Source organism: Passer montanus, unplaced genomic scaffold (genome assembly GCF_014805655.1).
Source record: "Passer montanus isolate IOZ18808 unplaced genomic scaffold, ASM1480565v1 scaffold4, whole genome shotgun sequence".
Taxonomy (NCBI): domain Eukaryota; kingdom Metazoa; phylum Chordata; class Aves; order Passeriformes; family Passeridae; genus Passer; species Passer montanus.
In genome coordinates, this window is record NW_024368818.1 from 2,953,782 (window position 1) to 2,970,758 (window position 16,977).

At 40.6% G+C, this 16,977-nt stretch overlaps 1 protein-coding gene across 2 annotated transcripts; it reads left to right on the forward strand.

Moving 5' to 3' along the window:
- The first annotated feature begins 12,943 nt into the window (after nucleotides 1–12,943).
- GPR12 (G protein-coupled receptor 12) lies at nucleotides 12,944–16,589 on the forward strand. 2 transcript variants are annotated; one of them, XM_039718475.1, is made up of 2 exons: nucleotides 12,944–12,979; nucleotides 13,577–16,589. In XM_039718475.1, the coding sequence occupies exon 2, from the start codon at nucleotides 13,589–13,591 to the stop codon at nucleotides 14,591–14,593; it is 1,005 nt and encodes a 334-aa protein (XP_039574409.1). In that variant the 5' UTR covers nucleotides 12,944–12,979; nucleotides 13,577–13,588; the 3' UTR covers nucleotides 14,594–16,589. The 2 variants fall into 2 exon arrangements, with proteins under 2 accessions (XP_039574409.1, XP_039574408.1); XM_039718474.1 differs by lacking the exon at nucleotides 12,944–12,979 and having other exon boundaries at nucleotides 13,522–16,589.
- The last annotated feature ends 388 nt before the right edge of the window (nucleotides 16,590–16,977 follow it).

A 16,977-nucleotide genomic window follows, 5' to 3' on the forward strand; every position in this document is an offset into this window, starting at 1 on the left:
TATGTATAAGAATGGTAAATCTAGTGACAGGGCTGAACACTATAAACAACTCAAAATTGCATGCAGCAAGTCATCAAACACATAGATAGATCATATAGTTGGTTTTTTTCTTTTTAATCCACTAGAATAGAAAATTAAGCAGTCAAAAACCAGTCTGGATTTCTTGACTAATATGTACCAACTAATCAACTAAAAATGATGATTTAAGGAACCATCTTGTTCATTTGCAAACATAATTTTATTTGTTTTTCTTTACTTTATTTCTATTTCCTTGAAATATTCCCCTGTCACATATCTTTCCTGGAGCTTCAGCATGAAATATAACAGCTTTCAAGTAATACAAGGGCAGGAGCAATGAGCTAGCATCCAAATAGAAAGGAGAGAATGAAACCACAAGAGCATAGTTGAGTTTTAATGTGTTACAGTCATCTTATAAAATTCTCATCAGTTTGACTAGTTACACTGTAGTTTTTCCCCAAGATTTCTTTTCCAGAAGAAATGAAGTGTGATACTGTGGGTTGTGTTCAAAGTCAACTGCTATCGCTGATTTCAGTAGAGCTGTTCAGAGTGTAAAGCTACGTGCAGAATTGTGGTCCATCTTGTACAGCTAAATGAAAACAGGTGTTTAGAACAGACAGAAAAAGGGTGGCCAAACCATAGGTCTATTCAAACCAGTATTAAATGTATTCCACATTTTAGAAGCTGAGTCACAGCCAAAGTGTTTTGGGTTTTTTTTTTAGTGAGTGATTTTATTTATTTCACTTTTACAATGATTTGACAATAACCAAGGTAATCAATTATGAATTTCAGGCAAAGTTCTGGTTTCTGCTGGAATTGTTTTTGTATGCTGTGGTGTAGCTGAGAAACACATGAGGAATATTCCTTCCTTTTCTTTACCAAACCTGGCTGGTTTTCAACATTTGTATTTATTCTGAAATCAATTCAGATTGACTCACTTCTAATGAGCCCGCTCCTACATCTACAATCTTAAAGAGGAACCTAAATGCTTTGAAATAAATGTATTCCAAACCTGGCTTACTCTGGTAACCAGGGTTTACATAGTGCACAGGCAGGGAAATATCAAAGCACTGAAATAAAAGACCAGAGAAGTCAGTCTGTTGAACTGATACACAACTACGCCACAGCAGCTAGAGAATCAAAAGAAAAAGAGAAAAAAAAAAGGCATAGCAAAGTGTTCCTATGGTTTAGACGAGTGGTTCCAGGCAGCTTGTCAATAAACTGGCTGTAATATCTCCTGCGCTCTTTCTACGTGATGGAAAGGCATACACGAATATTTAGGTCAAATAAATAAAACATATCTCATAAATAGTACAAACCAGTGGGCGTGTCCCAGGAGGTCTCAGTTTAGTGGCCAACATTTGTATCTTGAAAACGGATGCAAGTGTGCTTTAACATTTTGTATCAAGATGTTCTGGTTTGGGCTGGGGTACAGGTAATTTTCTTCACAGTAGCTGGTGCAGGGCTGTGTTTTGGATTTGTGCTGTAATACCATGGGGATGTTTTGGTTACTGCTGAGCAGGGCTTACACAAGGTCAGGGCCTTTTCTGCCTCTCATCCCACCCCACCAGCCTGGGGGCTGGGGGTGCACAAGGAGCTGGGAGGGGACACAGTGGGGACAGCTGACCCCAGCTGACCAATGGGGTATCCCAGAGCAGGTACTGTCATGCTCAGCATACAAACTAGAGGGAAAGTTGGCTGGAAGCTGCTGCTCAGGGGCTGGCTGAGTGCTGGTCATTGTTTTTTATTTGCATCACTTGTCTCTCTAGGGTTTTATTAATCTCGTTTTAAAATATATTCTTTTTCATTATAAAGTATCAATATTATTATTTTATTTTATTTGAATTATTAAGCCATTCTTATCTCAGTCCAGACATTTTCTCACTTTTCCAGTTCTCTTCCCCACCATCCTTCTGGCAAGGGTGGGGATTGAGGGACCAGCTGTGTGGTGCTTAGTTGTCAGCTGGGGTTAAACAACAACACAAGAGCACCAGTGATTTAGTCATTTATATAATGTTTCTCCTTTTTTTTTTTTTTAATATCCATATCCAGAAGGATACACTTAGCAAAACAAAACAAAACAACAACCAAAAAAACAAACAAAAACAACCAACCAAAAAAAAAACCCACAACGAAAAACATCCACAAAATAAGAAAAGGAGAAAAAAAAATTTAAAACCGCAGGAAAATAAAAATCAAGGAAACACATTCCAGGCACAAATGAAAATATACTGGGTCAGTTACTGGTTGCTAGATCATTTGCTCTCATAAATAGGTCTCTTATCTACTCTTGTCTACTTACTGAGTAGTCCAGAATTTTTCTTTCACTTACCACAGGTCTGAATTCTGAAATATAGACTAAAATTAGGACTATAAGATTAATCACTTATAGAGGGGTACAAAAAAGCATGGCAAATTAGAAATCAAAATGCAGACAGAGAGGTGAAACCCTCCAGCAGTCTGAGACCAACAACTGTGCATTCCAGCTTCTATTATAATATGTATTTATTTTTTCTTTATATCATATCACACATTTTCCTATTCATTATCTGCCAGCTACTATCAGGGATGACCATGTGCTCTCTAACTCATTGCTTTGCTTAATAATGCACTTGCTATATCTTCTTGTCTCACTTACCACACTTGTCTCATTTCCAAGCACCTATTTCAAGCAGCTAATTACAGTCATAATTGGGGCACTTTCAGACCAGCATGCATGCCTTGTGTTTACCAGATGGTGGATCCAGATCTCCCTGTCTTGTGTGTACTCAGCAAACAGATATAACCACAGCCCAACATTTTGGAAACCTGTTTTAGATCAATGTTGCATCAGTATGTCACTGAGAACTGACTTGGCCTACATCAATATAAGGTAGTTCTGCTTAACCTATTTCATACTGAATTTCCCCAAGAGCTGCTCTGATAGTAAAAGACTTTTAACAAAATATTACAAAGATTCTAACCCCCAAAAGGTGTAATCTTCTGCAGCTTGCCTATCTGAATTTTAAGAGTGCTATGACAATTAAGGGCAATAACAACTTCAAGGTCCTGTCATTGGATGTACCACTCAGAATCCAACACATCTGCAGCTCAGAGTATCACAGCTTTTGTACTCACAGCTTGTCCTGCTCAGCACAGAAGTAATAATCACAAGATAATATCAAGCTGACAACAAATAGCCATAGAATTAATCAAAAACATCTAAGAAGAAGAAAAAATATTTAAACTATAATGCTTACAGTTCATGGCTTGGAGCATTTCTAACACAGGTACTTTACAGTTGCAAGGATGTAATCACAGGTATATTTACTTTTTCCATACAATAGCCACCACACAGGAGTTCAGAAACTTCTCATGTTACAGTTGGTCAGCATTTTACTCCTTCATCTGGCCACTTAGCTACCTTCTGTCCTGTTCCATGCGCTATAGACCATCCCTGTGCCACAGAGCTTTAGGAAGACAGATGGAAAGAAGAAATGTACCAGTCACTGTATCCATAAATGAGGACAAGAGTATTGTTATAGCTTCTGATCAGGCCATTTCTGCAGTGGTTATTGGCACATACAGCAGTTCTCCTGGAAACAGCTGAAACCTGAAGGATTACAGCAGCCTTTGTGGCAAGACTGCTAAAAACAGAGCTAAACAAAGCAATAAAGATACAAAAAGCAAGGCTAGATTCTTCAGTGCTGGGAATGAGTTTGCTACAGTGTTAATCTATGAGTATGGACTAATTTTACACAAAGGCACTGGAACAGCATTACTTTAGATTCAGAAGTGGTGCTTTCCTCAGGGAAGGCTCCCAGGAGAACCACTTACAATGATTTTTGTCCCACCCCCCTTTCCTCTCAAGCCTGTGAAGAAGTGCTGTATTTCCACCCCTGCCAGAGAGAGAAAAATGAGAGAAAAATCATTCTACCAGGCTTGAAATCCCCAAATGCTTTTAGTGGTTGTAATTTCCCCAGTGAGCAATTTTTAGCAGAATGAGCAGATAAAATTACACTGCAAACCATCAGACTGAAGGATAGAATCTTCATCATAATCAGGCATCATTCTAGCAACCGTTTCATCTCAGGAATTCCTTGCATATTCATCCCTCTTAAAGGCAAGGGGACAGAGGTCTCTGAATAGATGCTGTACTCAGGACTTCCTCCTACATTTTATTGCAACAGAAACTGGCTATATTTACAGGGCTTGTATTTGCTGTTCCATGAGGGTAATCCAAGGCAGCCCAGTGTTCCCAGTGAACAGCAGCTGTACAGTTCCACTGTTTGCACCAATGCTGCACCAGCCCTGCATTTCCGACCAGGACTGTGAGATTATTAAATACCAAATATGAACAGATGCAAAATACAACTACAAATACGAACCCAAATATGTACAGGTGACATTGAGCAGTTACAGATTTACAATCATGTAAATTAAATCATATAAATGAACCACCAGCTCTGCCATCACACTTTTCCTCCTGGTCCTCAGTCTGTCTTTCAAGTACTATTTTTTATTTCATATGATTGCTGTGAAAAATGATGGCTCTTATAAATCTTCACAGGTTCAGATACTTAATCACACACCTCCTGCATCTATGACCAGGGTAGCAACCCTATAGACCTGGATTTATAAGGCCACATTTCAATTATCAGCTCTATAGTCACGTATTTTACCATTCCTCTTTCCTTCACAGTTTCTAAATGTCAGATGTATAAAATATTTGACATTTAGGGAAATACCAGCATTATAACAAATATGACAATACACTAATTTTCAGACAATACATGCTAGTAAGCATGTAATTTTCAAGACTTAATTTCAACCCTAGTATGCATATTTTATAATCACCAATTTTAAAATTTAAATTAGAACAATTGCTAGTATTAAAAAAAAATTATAAGCATGATCACTGAACCAAAAATAGGAGTGAGTTATAATTAGCATGCCAGCACATAAATGCCATAGTAGGAACTGATACTGGTTACAAATAATTGATTTGTGAATAGATGTGTTCTCTGTGAACTTCAGAAATCTGTAACTCAGAATTATTCTCATTACAGAAAATGGTCATCTTAGGTGAAAATAATTCTATGGATGAATGATCCAGGAAAATTAATCACTTTTATGGGCACAGAAAGAAGTTGTTCTGGGTCATTGTCCAGATAGTAAAATATTAGAAGCCTGTGATCTAGTTTATAATTCATGCTAGGCTATAGTTAGGCCTACAGATATTAAAAAACCCTTTCTTCTCCTGAAACAGAAATTGCTTTAGAGACCTCTGCAGCTTTCAGAGTTTAAACATCCAGTCCAACAATTTTGTTAATACATGTCTGTAAATTACAACATTTTTGAAGAAATTGTTTATTCTTATTTGAGATGGGCATCCCAAAAGAAAGCAAACCTAGCTCCTAAAATTTCAGTATTGCTGTATTGTCCAAAAAGTACAATAGTAACTTTTTTCAATTACTATTTGTTTAACAGAAGAGTGGGAGTGAATGTAAGATGAGTCAATAGGAAACACTGCTTCTAATTTTTACCATAGCTCTGCCTTGAAAGGGAATTCTGAAAGCAATCAAAAAGAAGCTCATGTGTTGATGTTTCATTATCTGTCACTGGGATCGTGGTCTGCTGTCTAATGTCCAGCACCAGCAATAATAGTAATAACAGGTTTTTTCTGTGTATAAATTTGGTCTGTATTAGCCAAATGGGAAGATGCTGCCTAGACAGCTCAGTAGCAAAAGCATCAGAGGAGCAGGCGGATTCTGAAGAGGCTATTTCTTTAGATATTACATACATTAATTGAAAAATATCTCTGCTTTATACAAAATAAGAACACCTTTAGAAACATGATACACAGAAGTAAAATGTAACAAGTATACCCAGCTACATACGTGACATAGAGCATACACAGCACAAAGATCAAATAGAACTCAGGAATCATTGAGATTCCTAACATTTAGGACTAAAGTATATCTTTGAATCAACAAGTCTGACCTCTGTAATAGCACATCTAATAATTCTTTCATTTGAATTAATCAGTCAACAGCTTAAACAGTTATTTGAAAGAGGTTAATGGGGTGGTAACAAAGATGTTTCACAGGACACACATGCCAAGTGTCAAAGAAAGTGGTCAATAGGTAGCAGAGGATGGCTCCAGAAGCTTGTTACAGGTGGTGAACACGTCTTAATACTAAATTTAATGTTTCCTGAAGGGTATTGGAAGTATATAGTTCATATTTGAAGTTATATACTTCATAGCATTATACTTTCATATTTGAAGTTTGAGGCCACAGTCAATGGAAGGTTGTTAAGAGAGGATTAAATTGTTAAAAGCAATGCTCTAGGTAAGTGACCTCTGCAGGCAGCATTTTGGATGGATATCAGCTGGAGAAGGCACCATTTGTTGAGGTTAGATAGAATCGTGCTTCAGTGATGAGGGCAAGACTTATCACCATGCAGGGGATCGAGAAAGGCAGTGTCATAAACTAAAGGACATTGCTTGAGTCTGAATGCAAAGAGACAGGGCTGAGCTGGAGAATAAGACAATAACCTGTGAAAAACAAGTAGGGTGGTAACCACTGACCAAGGCAGGAAATTACTTGGAAAGTCAGGCAAAGAGGTGAGACTAGGCATGCCACTCTAGGGAAGTTTCATAACATGACTAAATGTGTTCCCTTTTAATAAATGTGGGATGAATAGCTTCTGCTCCTGTCCAGAATGATTTCTTTCAGTCATGCATTCCCTAAGGAATGTACACACACACATGTATTTCCTTTTTCTGAAGATGACTGGCTGGAAAAAACCAAATTTTTAGCTTGTCTTTGTGATGTCTTGATAGAAAAAAGCAGTTCAGCTGCTGCTGCTCTACAGACATGGTCATATGTGGTACCCATTGTTAATATTTAAGGTTTGAGAGGTCTGGCTAAGAAGTTTATAGTAGCTAAAAGAATATTGCTTTCAAGTAAAAACTAACAGTGATGGCTTCCAGCTCCCCACTTTTCCACACCATCACAGATAATTTAACTTCTGTCTGACCTGTCCTAAACTGCACTTGCATTATTACACACTTGGATTCTCTAGATGTCTGACACTGGTATTTATAAATAAACAATTCAGAAAGGTGCTGTCATTCAGAGTGGAAATGCAAGCCTTTTCTTTTTGTGGATTTTTCCCAGGGAAAAAAAAAAACAAAACCCAAAGAACTAACTTTTAATTGAGTACATGGATTGGAGTGAAGCATCATGAAGCATCACATCTAGGGAGGTGATAATTCTGTGAAAGACATGTTGGATCCACAAAGAATTTCTGACATTTTCTGCTTTGACACAGAAGAGGAAGTTAAACTCTTCCATTCAGTGGATTTTGCCACCAACCACAGCTAAACCCCTCTCACTGAACATCCCATGTAATACAAAGCAATAACCAGACAATGAAGCTAATGTTTCTGCAGGAGTGCATGTTGCAACCTCTCCATCCACCCCCCTCACATAGCTAACATTTCTCATGTCATGCACGGTAACACATCTGACTTCAATAATTTTTTAATGGCATTTATGAGCTTGATAACATATCTTTAAGCTTTATTACCACAATTTCCACCAAGGTGCAAGCATGAACATTCAAATAATCATTTATATACCTAAACAACATTGTCACCCTTCAGAGAACTACCTATTATAACTGGACATGCTTTTCAGAATACTCCCAGAAATACTCACCATGCTTTTAAGAGCCACGATGCCCATTATCTCCTTATAAAATAAGCAGAATAATAAACATGCCTCAAATAACTTTCCACTTTGGGATACTACTTTGCTGGCCAACAGAGCAACAAAATATAGCTGCAAGCCAGCCTTTCTACTTAAGCATGGTCAATATAGGCATTTGTAGTACTAAATTTTCCCAGGACAACATACACCTTTTAATATCTTTAATATGCTGCCTTGTTTTCTCTTCCCTGATGTCCTCTGTGGTCTTTTGAAGAACTCCAAGTACTTTGTGGGGCTCTAAAGGAGCTCAGTGCTTCTCACTCATTCATCTTATGCTTTATGCCCAATTAGTAAATGAAGACTGTAATGAAAACCATTTTTGTCCACGTAATAAAAAATTAGCAAAAAGCTGCTTATAAAAGTGCATTTTCCTCAGTTCCAGAATAATCTATCCATGATAAATCACCACACCTCCCATCCCACCAAAAAAAAAAGAGAGAAAGAAGTTATTTAAAGCACATAAGAGAAGAAGAAAAACAGTTTGTTGTGTTAAAGGGAGCAGGAAAGAGACACTAGATACCAAGAAAAACATGAGATATATTTGCAGGGAAACATGTCCCCAAGACAGACAGTTTTGAGGACCGTAAATACTCAGCCATTTATCAGACATGGGCAAAGAGCCCATCAGGATAGGACAACTCCTCAGAGCAGTCCAGACTACTGAGAGCCCAAGGGAAAAGGGTTTGTTTTCAAACATCTCAGACCATCAGAGTACTATGTTCTTTCATCTGAAGAGAACAAACGGTGAGTTATAAGAAATTTCTCCTTGCTATAATGGCCCACAAAAAGGAAATAATGAAATTACTACTAATTCTCTCTCATTTCTCAGTACTTTTTAAAACACACTGGCCTGGAAGTTTTCAGATATTGATTTCATCAGTTCCCTGTCCAGAAGAAATAATTATTTCCCTGCTTCTGATCATGATTCTCTTTTTATCACAGCACCCTCTGTCACAGCTCTGCACAGGGAACTCATATACAACCAGCTACTTCCCATTCACAGTCAATGCTGTCCCATACTTGGTACTCTATAATGTAGGAATGACTAAATAATTTTTCCTTAGAACTACACTTATGTTTATACCTGTATATGTTAAAAAATAAATTGCCTGAACAAGCTGTGTGACAAAACCTCCCCGCTCACCGTGAATCCTCTGCTGTCTTCTTTGTTTACCATGATGTCCACCTGTCTTTATAACATGTCCATTCTTTGCCTGTTCTGTGGGTTATGGAGTAAGTGCAAGTCAGGCACAGGCTCTGCTGGAAGTTGGCATTTTTAAGAGGGGGTAAGAAAATAGATATTAATATTCTTCATAAGAATTTTAATGAAAATTGGCACTTGTTATAATGGCATATGATAAGACAAGTGCCTTTCAAAATTTTGTTGCATCTGTGGAGGAACAAAATATGTCTTCCCATTGTAATAATATCTGTGTGACAAGACTTATTTTCTATTAAATTGATATAAATTGGCAAGTATTCTTTTATGCTCCTTTCTCTTTCTTTCCTTTGGAAATGGGCAAAGACTGATTTAGAATAAACCCAAAATATTCTCTGTATAACCCCTACTTTAGTTATGCTCCTAATTGTTTCCAATTTCCCTAGCAATTCAGAAAAAATAAGTGAAGACTTCAACACTTGATTAACTTGGGCGGGAAAAAAAGAGGAGGTTAAAATAAAAAACAAAGGTTAAATGGGCTGTATAGTGCCCAGAGTATGCTGGTTCAAAGATTGTGAAAAGTCAGTAATAACTGCACAGTTCTGTGCATGGGAAGAATTTGGCTCTTTACATGGTCTGAGTGTCTAAATGACATTCACGTAACACTAAAGATTAAATCAATGTGAAGATGAAATCTCCTGAAAGGAAATTCTAACAAAAGCCATTCTACAATGCACACAGGCTGCTGTCATATATTTAGGTTTTTCACACTTCTTTTGTGCAGCAAACCATCACTATCTGCAAGAGTTGTTACCAGAATGTGAACTTCCTTTTCTTAATTATATTTAAATTACTCTAAGACTACATATGGGGAAAAATAAAATCCAAAGGAAAAATAATTCCAGGTAATGAGGACACACTTGACTAGGTGCTCCTTCAGGGTGGTTTTGATTATATGGATGAAAGACTAGGAGTCAAAACACAGAAATTAAGAATACAGAGAGGATGCTTAGGAAGGAATAAAAGAAGCATGGGACCCTGTTGGATTTCCAGAAGAGAAGCCTGCTAGATGGTAGGGACCCAGATGAAAAATATATGTCAAATGTGTTATTTCAGGATAATTTTTCTATTTGAATGGTTCTGTTTCGTTTCTGTGGATAGCTCTGTAATTTTCTGGCTGGTAACTCAGGATGCATCCCAAAGCCTGATGCTCCTACTGTTCACATCAGGAAGGCAATGGAGCAGATGACATTTTTCATCCCTCAGCTGCTTGAAGAGGCTCCCCATCCATGGCACACGGAGTCCTGGAAGCAGACTTGCCCCTCAGGACATGGCTGGGGCATGTCCCTGGAGAGGAGATTGCCATGTCTTGCCAGTCACAGATACCTGAAGGAAAGAAGGACATATCCCTGAATTCACATCCAAACCTCCTGGACACAGCAGGTCACTGACTGCCTGAAGAGTGAGAAACTTCCAGACTATGACCAAGACAGATAAGACTCCACAGGGGTATTACCCCACACAGACACATATTCCTCAGGATATGCCATTATTATGCAAAGTCCTGTTGTGTTACCTGAGCTGGGCCAGAGTATCTTTGTACGTCACCATGGCAGTCACAGCGTCAGACACAGATGCCAAGATCCTGGCTCCGAGGCAGCACAGCCCGACCTCTGCTTCCAGTTCCAGCACTAGGCTGTTCTGTGCTAGCTTGAGGGTCAGCAAACATCTCTATCAGCAGCTTCATGAGAGACAGAAATAAATAGCAATGTAGTGGTACAAAAGCTCTTTAGCTATGACCTATCACTAATTTTTGCATCTGGTAATCTTCCTATTGCCTAAACAGAGATTTTCCTCTAAGTGGCAAGTGTTCTGTTTCACTGGGTGAAATCCGTACCAATGCCATTTGCCCTAATGACGACAGTCCACCATCTCAGGAAAAAGTGATAAACTGGCAATATCCTGCAATACAGGATAAAAACATTAGCTTGTTTATAATGTGTTATAATTGGAATGGAAATCATTCACAAATTAAATAAGTGAATAAACATAGCTCTCCAAAGTCCTAAATTGAAATAATCAATTGAAATGCTTGTCTTTGCCATTTGTGAAACAAATGTTAAAACATTTGAAGAAAAGCTTTTGCATTTTTATTGCAACTGTTCTAAATGGAAGAGTGACAGATGATGAAACACACCAAACATATTCAGTCCAGATCACAGGAAAGTATTTGTCACACTGTCACATAAGAAATCACTGTATAAAACTAGAATACAATGAGCAGCAGCAAGGTGATATCCATTTTTAGTCCTTGTTATAAAGCAGGAGGGGCACCAGAAATATGAATGAATCATCTTGAGTCATCCAGCAAAGTTTCACAAGGCATAGCACAGTGACTGAGGTTGATCTGAATGAAGGACGGCACCATGCAGACTTGCTGAGTCCATAACTCAACAGGGGAGAAGGAAATCTTCCATCTAGATTCCAATCATTCCCAGGGCCTGATTTGCCAGAGGGTTTTAGGTGTATAGTGGTGTAAATGAGGACAAAGTATGTTTTCCTAAAATTTCCCAGGCTCCCCTGTAGACCAACATATCCCACTGTTTCAACATGCCCTGGAGGACACACTTCTCTCCCCTGACTGTACAGAGGACCTAGGGAAACTATTTTCTGTGCAAAAACCATCTGTATCTGACATTTAAAGTTGTTTAGTGCAGCTCCTCTGACCCAGTGGCCTATATCCAAGTTTAGTTCCAACTCACTCCAAGTCCCACTGGCCTGCCCTCACTCCTCAATATCTAACACCTTTGTAGATATGCCCCTGTGTCCCTAATGTCACCATCCAAAGATGGCAGGCAGCCCCATCCCATGCTGCCCCAACAGGCTCCTTGTAAAGGCAGAAGCTCCTGCTCTAGACCAGACACTGGGTATCACTCTTTTATATCTTCTAAACCATATTTTCATTTTAATGTGGTTGTAGACCACAGAATGAAAGAATGACTGAGGTTCCAGGGTGCCTCTGGAGGTGGTCTGGTCCAGCCCCACTTCTCAAAGTAGGGTGAGTTAGAGAAGGTCATTCAGGACATATTGGAAAGGAGGTCGTAGCCAGGTGGGGTCAGCCTCTTCTCCCAGGTGACAAGGATGAGAGGACATAGTCTTAAGCTGTGCCAGGGGAGGTTTTAGGTTGGACATGAAAAGGAATTTCTTCAGAGAAAGAGTGATTTAACATTGGAATACCCATTGGAATGGAATGCCCAGGAAGGCGGTGGCATCACTATCCCTGGAGCTGTTTAAGGAAAGACTGGCTGTGGCACTCAGTGCCACGGTCTGGTTGGCATGGTGGTGTTCTCTCATGGGCTGAACTCAGTGATCTCAGAGGTTTGTCCAACCTAATTGACTCTAGCATTCTATGGTTCATTTTCATATGGCTGTAGACCAGAGGATAACAGCAAGGTTAGGCTCCAGGGTGCCTCTGGTGATGTCTGCTCCAGCCCCACTTCCCAAAGCACTGCCAATTACAGCAGGTCATTCGGGACCACAGAATCACAGACTGTGAAATGGTTTGGGTTGGAACGAACCTTAAAGACCAAATGTTCTGTCATGGGAAGGGATGCCACCCACTAGATCAGGTCACTCGGGACCCTACCCAACCTGGAACACTACAGGGACGGCGATGTCCTCAGCGTTTGAGTTACCTCCATTGGCAGAGACACCACAACCTCTCCGGGCAAACCCGCGCCGCCGGCACTTGACCAGCCCCACAGTACGGGGATAATTTCCATTTAAATCATTTCAGGCGGCTCTTGCTGCCTGAGGGAAAAGCCGTGGAGCAGCGGGCGGTGGGAGCCGGGTACCTGGGGGCCGGGGGAGGAGCGGGCCGGGGGCGGCCGCCCCCTTTTCCCCCCTCACCGCCTCCCACGCGCGCACCTGCGCAGGCGCGCGGGCACGAGGCGCGCCCCCGCCCCCTCGCTCGCACCCAGGCGCACGCACACGCCCTGCGCGGCCTTCGTCCATCCTTCCTCCGAGCCACCGGGGGACAGCCCAGGTGATCCGCCGCTGGGGGTGCGTGGGGGATCCGTGTGTGTGTCTGTGTGTGTGTGGTGTCCGCGTCGAGTTTGCAAGTTCTCAGAGGATATCGCCCCACTCTCCCCCCAGCCCGGGCGGGGTTTCCTCACCGGGGGTCGGGGAAAGATATTCCGCCTCCCCTCCTCCTTCCCCACCCTGTGCGCTCCCTCCGTGGCCGGCAGAGCCCCGCGGTGAATTGGCGCTGCGGGCTGGCGAGGCTGGCACCGGCCCGCAGCCCCCGCCCAGAGCGCGGCGCTCGGAGGGGCTGCGGCCGCCCCACGGCTGCCCCCCGTGCCCGTGCCCCCTTCCCGGGCAGGGTACCCCGAGGATCACCCAGCCTCCGTGCACCGGTCCCTTGGAGGGTAATCTCGGGCAGTTTTAAATAGCCTCCCCCCTCCCCCGTTTTTTTTTTTTTTGTTTTTGTTTTGTTTTTATTTTCTATTGTCACATTTATGTAACAAGTGCCTGCCTGCACATCAGGCTGGTGTTGGTGTCTAGGGCGTTGCATGCTCCGGGGGGGGCGATGTGTCCGGTGCTGTGGCTGAACATTAAAAACAATGTCTTTCTGTTGAAGAAGACAGGGGTTAAAATGAATGAAGATCTGAAGGTTAATTTGAGCTGGCTGCCTCAGGATCATGTAGAAGCCAGCTCTACAGAGAATGCCTCATCTGCAGGCTCCTCCCTGGTTCCTGCCGTAGACCCTGAGCCAGAGCTTTTGGTAAACCCCTGGGACATTGTCTTGTGTACTTCAGGGACCCTTATCTCCTGCGAAAATGCCATTGTGGTTCTGATCATTTTCCATAATCCCAGCCTTCGCGCCCCCATGTTCCTCCTGATAGGCAGCCTGGCGCTGGCAGATCTCTTAGCAGGCATTGGATTGATCATCAATTTTGTCTTTGCCTACCTTCTGCAGTCAGAAGCTACGAAACTGGTTACGATTGGACTGATTGTTGCCTCTTTCTCAGCATCTGTTGGCAGCTTGCTGGCCATCACTGTTGATCGTTACCTCTCCCTGTATTATGCTCTGACTTACAATTCAGAGAGGACTGTCACTTTTACCTATGTCATGCTTATATTGCTCTGGGGAGCATCTATCTGTATTGGACTGCTGCCTGTAATGGGCTGGAACTGCCTCAGAGATGAATCCACCTGCAGTGTTATCAGACCACTCACTAAAAATAATGCAGCTGTCCTCTCGGTCTCTTTCTTGCTTATGTTTGCCCTCATGCTGCAGCTCTACATCCAGATCTGTAAAATCGTGATGCGCCATGCCCATCAGATTGCCTTGCAACACCATTTCCTGGCCACTTCCCACTATGTGACCACCCGAAAAGGAGTGTCTACTTTGGCCATTATTTTGGGGACCTTTGCTGCTTGCTGGATGCCTTTTACACTCTATTCTTTAATAGCAGATTACACCTATCCTTCTATATATACCTATGCCACCCTCCTGCCAGCTACCTACAATTCCATCATCAATCCTGTCATATATGCTTTTAGAAACCAGGAGATACAGAAAGCACTTTGGCTCGTCTGTTGTGGCTGTATTCCTTCTAACCTGTCTCAGAGGGCAAGATCACCCAGTGATGTCTGATTGGCAGCCACGAGGACGCTCCTTAACATGTTGCTTTCCAGACATTCTGTCTTTGGTTTAGATGCATTCATTAAATGGTGTGTGATGGGTTCACATAAAAACCACAGGATGGACTGACCTTTTTGTAAACAGAGAAAACCCCAGCGACCGAAATCAATTGAGCGGTTTAAGGAAGATTTCCAAAATCAAAATAATCAGAGTTCTTAACAGATTTATAATGTTGCTCAGGGTCTTTTTGTCATATTACCCAGAATTTGCCATGTTTGCCATGATTTTACATTAAGTTTTCTAATTAAAATTAGATTGAAACAGCACACTTCTTTAAAATTGTTTATGTGATTGAGTTTAGTCATACTGCATGTTACAATCTGTTGTTTGGATATTTTTTCCTCTTTATTTTTTTTTTTAAACAGAAAAAAAACCCAAACCAAGTCCTGTAACCCCATCTGTATATCATCAGAACACTCTTCAAAATAATGGCCAATTGTACTGATTTATATGGAATTTATTGTAATAATATCAGTGCAACAAATTTGCTCGAAGTGAGAAAGTACTCGTGCAGCTTTTTATTTTACATCTCAGCATGAATTAGGTTGACAATTGTTTTCAAGAGTTACCTGTTCTCTCATGTGTTCTGGCTGGATGCTAAAGCAAGAGATGTGCGTTGCTTTCCTTTTCAAAAATCAGACATGCGTTTTTCCTTGCATGTGGGACATTGGAGCTATGCTGTTGATTTTAAAACTGACGGGGGTGTATCTTTGCAATTGACAAAACAATATGGCCTCTTTCAGCTATGCATTTGTAATAGATTAGGTTTCTTAGACAAGTTTATCTTTTCAGAACAGTATGAGAAAAACAATCTATAGATTGCTCACAGCACATATTTAGCACTACATCAAATGGTTCCCCTACATTTTTTACCAAGTCAATACTATTACCATTTGTTTTCGCTGTTCTCCGATGTAATTTTAAATACCAACATTTATAAATTCTCAAAGCATATCTGGTTCATAATTATATGCAACCAGGACTGCAAGATGAAACAGTGTTTTCTCCTTTTCTGGCAGTTTCATTTTTTGCACTGTACACATGTCTGTTCACTTCATTATAGGACTTCATTATAGTTCTGGTCTAGAAAGCAGAGCTTCCTCTCGTGAATGGTTAAATTTCAAACTGCTTCTAACCTTCCACTGAAGCCACATTAAAATGCACTAGAAATAAAGCATTTTTTTCCTGATTTGAAGACTACTCGATTGTCAGAGAGAAAATCTTCCCTGGCACCTGTCTTCATGAAACTTATGGTGTACCCTCATGTCAGCACATGGGAGTTCAGAGCACCGCTTCCATTAGTGCTGATGGGAACTCAAGGTGTTCATGCCCTGGCATCAGCAGAAGGTTATACTCCCTTGAATGTCAAAGTCAGCATATTGTATTGTTGCTTCAATACCTTCCATCTGAAAAAAAAAATTCCAAGACTCAAGTGTAAAAATAGCAATATTTACAGTTTGATGAAAAAATATACCTGTGTAGTAGAGGTAGTAGAGACAACTGTGCTGCTGGTCTGGATTTTTCCAAATGGAATCTGTCCTTTCCACGTGGAAGTTTGGATGACTGTAGCTTTTTGTGGCAAAGTTTCTGTGACGTTAAGAATCATATGCTATACACAAAGCTGAATCTCAAATGTGAGTTGTCTGTAAACAAGGCTCTGTAGAGATTTTTATGAGCAATAATTAATTTTGGTTGCAATGCTGGGTTTAAATTCCATTATTTATTTGGTTCAACCTTCATGATATTTGGTTCTTACTTGGTAATCTGATTAGTTTAATGATAATTGCATGGCATGACCCAGTAGGGCTGTGAATTTGAAGTTCCCCTGGCTTCCCTGTGATTTACAGATGCTCAGCAAGTTAGACTATGACCTCTGCTCAGTGTAGGGTATCAGTGTTCTTTATCTACATATGAATGTTACTGAAACTCTAGTCATTGAATTTTCTTACAATTTTTGTATAGGAAATACTTCATAAATATCCATGATACCTATGTGTGCAGTTTCGCAAGTATGCAAACTATTGGGAAATAATGGCAGTAAAAGTCATGAGATGAATAATGTAGAGAGGCTGAATCATGTAGGATGGCACTTTAAAAAAAAAAAATAGTTAAAGTCATGCAAACTTTGCTCTCCCTGCTTTTTTCCCTTGTTTATGTTTCTGTATCAAATTGCTAAAAGTATGATGAAGATGAGCAGCTACAACTGTGACCAAAATTCAGTCCTGAGGGCAACTGTTGTTTTCCTTATGCAGATGTGTTCTCATCCTCTTGGATAACCTCACAGGCATTAGTGCTTTTCTCTAGGCAACACCTGTGTGGTAGGGAAGCCAGAGAAA

Bases quoted from the DNA above. Each gene is read 5' to 3' on its own strand.
- GPR12 (XM_039718474.1), top strand. From the start codon at position 13,523: ATGTGTCCGGTGCTGTGGCTGAACATTAAAAACAATGTCTTTCTGTTG.